At 61.6% G+C, this 7,554-nt stretch overlaps 2 protein-coding genes across 3 annotated transcripts; both read right to left on the reverse strand.

Moving 5' to 3' along the window:
• Positions 1–87: 87 nt before the first annotated feature.
• On the reverse strand, positions 88–1,972 carry MRPL24 (mitochondrial ribosomal protein L24). 2 transcript variants are annotated; one of them, XM_046903985.1, is made up of 6 exons: positions 1,229–1,972; positions 953–1,145; positions 774–869; positions 592–695; positions 387–517; positions 88–307 (listed from the first exon to the last, which is right to left on the reverse strand). In XM_046903985.1, the coding sequence occupies exons 2-6, from the start codon at positions 1,133–1,135 to the stop codon at positions 171–173; spliced, it is 651 nt and encodes a 216-aa protein (XP_046759941.1). In that variant the 5' UTR covers positions 1,136–1,145; positions 1,229–1,972; the 3' UTR covers positions 88–170. The 2 variants fall into 2 exon arrangements, with proteins under 2 accessions (XP_046759941.1, XP_015153911.3); XM_015298425.4 differs by having other exon boundaries at positions 953–1,972.
• HDGF (hepatoma-derived growth factor) lies at positions 1,706–7,122 on the reverse strand. Its single transcript, XM_001236426.7, has 6 exons — positions 7,026–7,122; positions 3,008–3,084; positions 2,724–2,862; positions 2,453–2,635; positions 2,179–2,384; positions 1,706–2,034 (listed from the first exon to the last, which is right to left on the reverse strand). The coding sequence occupies exons 1-6, from the start codon at positions 7,110–7,112 to the stop codon at positions 2,028–2,030; spliced, it is 699 nt and encodes a 232-aa protein (XP_001236427.2). The 5' UTR covers positions 7,113–7,122; the 3' UTR covers positions 1,706–2,027.
• Positions 7,123–7,554: the final 432 nt, after the last annotated feature.

Genomic DNA, 7,554 nt, shown 5'->3' on the forward strand with positions numbered 1-7,554 from the left:
ACTGAGCGGGCAGGAGGGGAGGGGGCACAGCAGGATAGTCTGCATCCTGACAATGTGACCCAGAGCTGCCAAAGAGCACCACAGCCATGAAAAAATAAAGGGGCATCTTTATTGCAAACCGCTGCCCTTGGAGCACAGAACGCAGCTCCAGGCCAAGTCCCACGGAGGATTTAGTACCAGTAGGACTTCTTGGCCCTGCGTGTCTCCACAATCCCCATGGCGTCCATAATCTCCTCCTCAAAGGTCTTTAGGGACGGCGTGTAGGTTTTGTCCAGCGCGTCATCCACCGACGTGTCTTTGGGGCCATCTGCGGGTGGAGGGGACGGCGCTGAGCCTCCAAGCACGTTCTGGGTGCCGCAGCTCACAGCCACCCCCCATCCCCTCACCGATCCACTGCTCAGGAACGATGCCGTCCCGGCGCTGCCACAGGGGGAGGGGGATGATGCGGCCGGTGCGTAGCGAGACGCGGACGCGCTCGCCCTCCTCTGTGTACCTCCAGTCCACCTCTGTCGGCTTCCTGGTGGGCAAAGGGTGTGAGAGGGTCAGCCCCGAAGCCAGCAGCGGTCTCCCCGCTTCCCCGTGCGAATTTACCGGTCCTCAGGGTCCACCAGGGAGATCTGGTTGAGCAGCAGGGGGGCCTCGCTGGCGATGTAGGTGCTGCTGTACTTGGCATCCCTATTGACATAGCGGTAGTGCTGCGGGACAGGGCAGGGTTAAGGCTGCTCCGCGCCCACTGGGATGCGTGCGGGGTCACCTCCGCGCTCCACACTCACCGTGTTCAGCCCTTCCACCACCACCCAGTTGCGGGCGCGTACGACCTGGGTGACCATCCCCTGCTTCCCCGCGTCCTTCCCGGTCAGCACCTGGACCTGCACAGGGTTGGGGGGGGGGGGGGGGGGGTCAGCGGGGCCTCCCCCACCCACTTACCCCGGGCTTTGTGCCGCGTGCTCACCGTGTCACCGCGGAACACCTTCCAATCCTCTCTGCTGATGGGTTCCACGAAGATCTTCTTGCGGCGCTGCCCCGGGGGGTTCCGGAGGCGTTCGGCTGCGGTGCCGGGCCGCCAGGTGCCGTGCCGGTAACCCTTGGGCAGCTTAGGCGGGGCTGCCAGCCTCAGGAGAGCCGAAAGGCGCATGGTGCCAGGGCTGGGGGCACCGGACAGGGGTCGTACCCGCAGCGCCGCCCTCCCCACCAAACCCCCCCTAAGCCCCCCCGGGACCGCCCGCACCGCAGCGCCCGCCGGGAGCCGCGTCTCTCTCCCCGCCTCTGGCGCGGTGCATCCCGGAAGCGGCCGCGATTGGGCGGAGTGATCACGTGGGTGGCCGCGCGGGGCACGCTGGGAGCTGTAGTTCCAGCCGCCTCCCACGGCCCCCATTGCCCCACCGGAGGTCCTGGACAGAGGGGCTCGAGTGGAGCAGCAGCGAGCAGAGCGGTTGCGAGCCCAGCTCTGCCTATGGTGCAGGAGCCTGGCCAGGGCTACGTTTTCTACTATAGCTCCCCGGGGGTCAGGGTGGCAGCCCAGGGCCCCCATCACCTCCCACCAGTTTTTCCCCTCCCATCAGCTTTTCCCCTCTTCCAGCTGTTTCTAAGTTCACCTCCATTCCCATATGTGCTTCCTTCAGATCTTCTGGCACCAAGTACGCAAAATGACCCAAAGGGGAAGGAAGGGGCCGACAACCCTGGAGGGAAACGCAGGCAGAAGCACTTTAAAAAGGCATGAATCGCTTTTATTTCAAATCAACTGATCAGCCCCCTAGAAATCACTAATACAAAGCATGCGCCCCGCGACGGCAGGGCCAGGAGATGCGGGTCGGTCGGTTCAGGGGTTCTCATTACTGGGTTTCTCTTCATTTCTTTCTTTCTTTCTTTTTTTTTTTTTTTTTTTTTTTTTTTTTTGAATTTCATTTTCTGTTTGTTTCCTGTTTCCGGAGCCGTGGACGTGACGAGGCGACGAGGGCGAGATGGGGCAACACCCCGGGAGCCCAGCAGGGTAGGGGCAGCGGGAGATCAGCTCGCCGGGGAGGCCACTACAGGCTGCAATGGCCAAGAAGAGACGCGGTGATGGACCCCACGGCACCAGGACTCCCACCCTGCTGCCAGGGCTGCTCCCCAGTGCCCACGTGGGTAGAGGAGAGCCTGCATTTTGGGGACTGGGATCACCCCGTTCACTGCCCTCACCTCTCCTTGTGGTCTCTGACCTCTTCTGCCTTATCCTTGCCCTCCTGCTTGGCTTCATTGGCATCCGGCACGCTGGCAGCGTCGCTGTTCTTTTCCTTCTCCTCTTCGGCTGGGTTGGGCTTCGGCTCCTCCTTGGGGGCCTCTTCGTTGTCTGTCTTCTTCTCTGCTTCCTGCCCCTCCATCTCCTTGGTGCGCTTGGGGGAGTCCTAGGCAGGGAGAGATAGGCTCAGCCCAGCCCTAGTGCCCCCTGACCATGTCCCCATCCCCTTCCTACCTCCAAAACATCTTCTGCTTTCCTCTTGATCCCGGCTTTCTCATTCTTCTCCTTGGATTGCTCGTCGATCACTAGCTTCCCCTCCTCATCGCTGCTGCCCTCTGCGTTGCCCTTCTTCTCCCCATCACCCTCTGGCTCCTGCTCTGGCTCAGCGTCCTCAGGGCAGGTCTTCTTCTGAGTAGGCTGGGAGGAGACATGGGGGACTTAGGAGGGGGACAACAGGGCAACCAGGGAGCAGGGCAGGAGGTGGCCACAGGGGGATGTCGCCCACCTGGTACCCGGAGGCTTTGACAGTTGGGTTGTGCTCGATCTCCCACAAGCCTTCGCTGAACCCTTTCCTTTTGTTGGGTTTCCCAAACTTCTCCTTGCATTCTTCATAGGGGAAGAGGTCTTTGGGCCCCAGGAATGCCCTGCTCAGGGGGAAGCAATGAGTAACAGCCGCTGTGGAGGGTCTCATTGGCAACATGGCCTCTGCAGAGACCCAGACCACAGAGAGTGGGTCCCATCTATGACCCCACTGACCCCATCTCCCACATGCACCACAGCCCCACTCACGTTTCATGGGTCCCAAAGAAGAAGACTTGGTATTTGTTGGAGGAAGATTTTACTGCAGCTTCTGGCATCTCGTCAATCTGTACGACATGGAGAAATGGGTGAGGGCTGAGGAGGGCACAGTGATAGGACATCGCCCACTGGTTAGAACATGGGTGTCTGGGCCATCGTGTGCCACCTCTTAGCCTTATTCCTCAGGAATTCACCCACCAGCCAGCAGCACGGGGGGCAAAACCAGCAGATAACACAAGGGTTATGGCAACCCTGGGCTGGACAGGCACCCCAGTACACCTGGATCCAGCCAGGGCATCGCAGCCTGATGCGAAGCTGCATCCCTGTGGCAGCACTGTGGGCACCCGAGGGGACAGCGAGAAGCGTTCGCCGTAAGCTCTTGTCTAGACTGGCTCAGACACATTTAGCTCAGCAAAATCGTGGCTGCACGCAGGAAGAACAGCTCCAACCCAGCCCTTGTGGCAGCGGCCAAAACACCCCAGCTTGCCTGGAGCTCTGTGAGCCCCCAACTCGGCGAGCAGCCAGCACGGCCCCGCCGGCAGGTGCCAATTCACCAAGCGTGAATATTCCCAGCGCACCACGCGGGAGCACAGCACAAAGTGGCTCTGGCAGCTTTTTATAGAGTCTAAAAATAACCCCGGCTTGAGCCAGCACGAGCGCAGCCATAAATTCCCAAGGAAGCCTCAAAGGGAGGTGGAAGGAGAGAAGGAGGGTTGGGGGTCTTGAAGTGGAGAAGGGTGGCAGGGTGAGATCGCTGGCTCTAGTGCTGCATACTGCTGCCAGCGTGCTGCTGACTCATGGCACGACCTTTGCCAAACATCAGTGCTGAGCCTCAGTTTCCCCAGGTGCCATGCTGGTGTGGGGCTCCCACAGGGCTGCCAGTTGGGTTTTTTTGTTCCCTTTCTCCTGGCACATCTCAGATGTGGTCCTGGAGCAACCTGCAGCACTCGATGCCAGAGCTGGCAGAGGGGGTTCTGCTGGAAATATCCTGAGAAGCCCAAGAGCTGAGGCACAGGACTGCACCAGGTGACAATGCTGGCACAGCTCTGGGCTGGGGGTGGCCAGGAGGGATGGGATGTCTCCATCCAGCACCCCCAGCCCCAAGGACACATCCCATGTGTGAAAGCACTCTGAGGGTTGCATTACACCTAGGTCCATTTTACAAACACAGCAGAGGAACTGGGGCAGGGATGGAGTGAGCAGCTCCTGACAGTGCAGAGCTTGGCCTCACACCATGGTGCTGGACCCCCGCCTGCAGCGCTGATGGAACAGAGGAGAAAATCTGATTCAGAGGGCAGCTGGCCAGCCTGCCCAGCCCCACGCTGAGGGACACTCAGCCACACATCATGTTTCCACAGGTCTCTCCTCAGCCGTGGCACGAAAGGCCCCATCAGCCCCAAGGGGAGCAGGTCCAGGTGAGGACACACTATTTCCCCGCTCCTGTGGGAATATCCCAGCTGTGCCACCCCAATGGCTTCACCTTTTCCCATTCAAAAGGGCCCTTTACAGGTTTACTTCACCCTGCTGAGGATAACATGATGCAGATACGGCTCTGGCGCGGCCACAGCGCCTTGCAAGTGGGCCCAGATATTCTTAAAACCTCCATCCCTGAGGAGAGGCTGTGCTTGTGGTGCTGCACATGGTGGCTCAGCCCCCAGTGTTCGCCCTGTGGGACATCCCCCAGCAGGGACAGGGACCCTATTGTCCCAGAGCCCTCTGGCGCACGGTGCCACATCCCTGTACCAGGATCCGTCCTTGGCCAAGGTCGTGGCTGGGCAAAGAAGCACAATGCAGCCCATGGCAGGGACCCCATGGACTTCTGGTAACTGTGTGGGTAACCAGAAAGGGCGCGGACTCACTTCGTGGGTGGAACCCAACGGGTGGCAGCCTCTTATCTGCCTTTTTTCACCCAACCCTCCCAGAACATCTCTACTCACAGCAGCGGGTGGGGAAGAAGCAGGGGCAGGGAGATAAGGGGATGTAGTCAAGATAGCTAGACTGGATGCCAACAGCACAGGCGGGTGCTGGGGCTGTTGGGAAACCCTTCAGCATTTGGAGCCCACATGGTGCTCGGCCATAGCATCGATGTCTGTTTGTCCATCCCGGTCCTCACTGGGCCAGGATGGGGTGCTATGGTGTCACTGGCCTGTTCTTTGCACATGGACACAGGGGGGGCCCAAAACGAGGGGGTGGGACAGGAGGGACAGCTCTGGAGAACAGCTGGGGCAGGACAAGCACGTACCCTGCACGGACTCTGCACTCGACCTTGGCACCTGGACTTTGCAACCAGTGCCCAGAGCCTGGGACAACACATGCAGAAACCCGGCAGACGTTGGTTTCTGCCTCAGTTTCCCCAGTGATGGAAACAGGATTGTGACTAAGGTGGGGAAGGGGGGATTAATCAGTCAAGCCCACAGGGAGGCAGTTTTCATGCATCCCATGTCCTAAGGGAAGCTGCTGCAGCTCAGTGGCACGATGCCAGGCACAGGTTTCTCTTGTCCCCCTGGGGCAGCCCCAGCTCCTGCTGCCAGCGCAGGAGGGCCTCATCCAAGCACACGCAGCCCCCATCCTCCCAGCTGTTGTGGAGTGATGGGGAGCAGGGGCCTGGGGCAGCATCCAACCCGAGCAACTGACAGTAATGGGCTGTGAGCAAGAGGGGTGCCCTATTAGGACCCTGTAGGGACAGCATAAAGGTGGGCCATATTTGTCCTCACTGCTGGTGTCATCTCCCAGCTGTTGTACTTCAGCTTTCCCTCCAAATGCAGCCTCTCTATAGAGGCCACACTGAGAGTTTCTGTATACGGGTGTCAATGGAACACGCTCGGTGCTCACAGCACTTATATTTCAGGGGGCAGCCCCCATAGCATGCGCCAGGAAAACAGCCCCAGCACCTCTCCCTTCCCCAGGGAGGGGAAGGAGCTGCCACCTCCCGGCCACACCTGCTTCATATTCCGGGAGCCGGAAAACAAAAAACCCCAGCGAGTGGCTGGAGGGGACGGGAGCGTCCCCATTAGTCACGGCTCTGTTCATACTGCCAGGGCAAGTGATGGGGTCAGGGAGGGCGGGCAGTTTGGTCCCGCAGTGGGGCCGGTGTGGGCCCAAGGACCAGGCCGAGCGTGGCCATGGAGGCTGAAACCCAAGCGACCGCCCCGGCCTGTGCTAATTTGGGCTGCAGGAGTCTGGCCTGGTGTGAGGCCGCAGAAAGGCCTTGGCTTGGTGGTGTGTGCTCCAGGCCCTGTGTGATGTCCTCACAGACCCCCATGGTCCTCCCCCCTATAGGGTTGGAGCAGACAGAGGGCCCCTGCAGGCTGCCCCTCCTCCCCATGGCCGCTTTGGCTGTGTGCTGCCAGGCCGCTGCCCGAGTGAGTGCCTCTCCCTGCAGCCTGGCCAACAAAACCACCATAAACCGACCCAAAGTTGGCTGGGGGGGTGGGGGGGGGGAACCCACGCCGTTCTGAGCCCCACAACAACGAGCCAGGGCCTGGAGGGGGCGGAGGGGGGCAGCAAGGAAGCGGTGCTGGGGGCCCAGGGGCTGAATCCAGGCCTGGGGGGGAAAATGGAGAAGAAACGCTATGGGGTGGGCTCCCCTCGGTGCTGCCTCTCCAAATAAAGGGGCAGAGTGGTACCGGGGGAGGGGGGGGGGAAGCCCACATGTGAAACTTCGGCCGCCCCCCCTCCAAAAGGCCCCGGGGTCACGCAACGTGGAGGTGGGGGGGGGGGCACGTGGAGAACCTCCGCACACACCTGCGGCCGTGGGGGGGGGGGGGGGTTGGCTGCTCCCGAGAGGAACGAGGGGAGAAATCAAACAGAAGGGGAGATGGAACGGAATCGGGCAGAACGCGGGGACAGGATCGAATGGAACGAAACAGGGTCAGGCAAAATGGAAGGGGGGGGGGGGGGGGGGAGGGGGTAACAACAAAAGGAATAAAACGGAATGGAATGAAATGAAATGAAATAAGTAATATCACGCAGCGCCCCCCCCGCCATTCCCCTCCCCGCCCTCACTTACCCGGGCGGGCCAGTGGGGGTAGCCCTTCATCTTGGCGAAGACGAGGTCCCCGCACTTGTACTCCTTCTGCCGGTGGGAGCGGGACATGGTGGCGGCTGCGGGCCGCGGGGGGGGCCCGGCGTGAAGTTTGGGAGCGGGAACGCGGCGGGAGGAAAAAAAAAAAACCACACACACACACAAAAAAAAGGGGGGGGGGGGGGGGGGGGTCAGAGAGAGAGAGGGAGGGAGGGAGGGAGAGAGAGAGCAGCGCGCGGAGGGAGGTGCGGGCGGCCCCCACCGCGGTGCGGGGGGGGGGGGGGGGGGCGGCCGCGGCCCCGGCCCGATCTGGGAGCGGCGCGGTACGGCGGCCCCGGCTCCGTGCGGTTGTTTGGGTTTGAATTCAATCGCGCCCTTCCCCCCCCACCCCCGCATCCCCCCCCCCCCCCCCCCCCCCGCGCAGCAGGGCGGTGGATGCGCTCGGCGCTCGGCCTGGCGCGCGCTGGGCTGCGCATGCGCGGAGGTGAGGCGCTACCACCCGTGGCCCAGTGCG

Source organism: Gallus gallus, chromosome 25 (assembly GCF_016699485.2).
Source record: "Gallus gallus isolate bGalGal1 chromosome 25, bGalGal1.mat.broiler.GRCg7b, whole genome shotgun sequence".
Taxonomy (NCBI): Eukaryota; Metazoa; Chordata; class Aves; order Galliformes; family Phasianidae; genus Gallus; species Gallus gallus.

What these genes read in the sequence shown, in the direction of transcription:
- HDGF (XM_001236426.7), bottom strand. Translation starts at nt 7,112, where the DNA reads ATGTCCCGCTCCCACCGGCAGAAGGAGTACAAGTGCGGGGACCTCGTC. An exon ending in ACCCCCACTGGCCCGCCCGG is followed by an intron (nt 3,085 to 7,025) that starts GTAAGTGAGGGC and finishes CATGTCGTACAG; the next exon opens with ATTGACGAGATGCCAGAAGC. An exon ending in TTCTTTGGGACCCATGAAAC is followed by an intron (nt 2,863 to 3,007) that starts GTGAGTGGGGCT and finishes CCCCCTGAGCAG; the next exon opens with GGCATTCCTGGGGCCCAAAG.
- MRPL24 (XM_015298425.4), bottom strand. Translation starts at nt 1,531, where the DNA reads ATGGGGGCCCTGGGCTGCCACCCTGACCCCCGGGGAGCTATAGTAGAA. An exon ending in AGGTGTTCCGCGGTGACACG is followed by an intron (nt 870 to 952) that starts GTGAGCACGCGG and finishes AACCCTGTGCAG; the next exon opens with GTCCAGGTGCTGACCGGGAA. An exon ending in TGGTGGAAGGGCTGAACACG is followed by an intron (nt 696 to 773) that starts GTGAGTGTGGAG and finishes CCTGTCCCGCAG; the next exon opens with CACTACCGCTATGTCAATAG.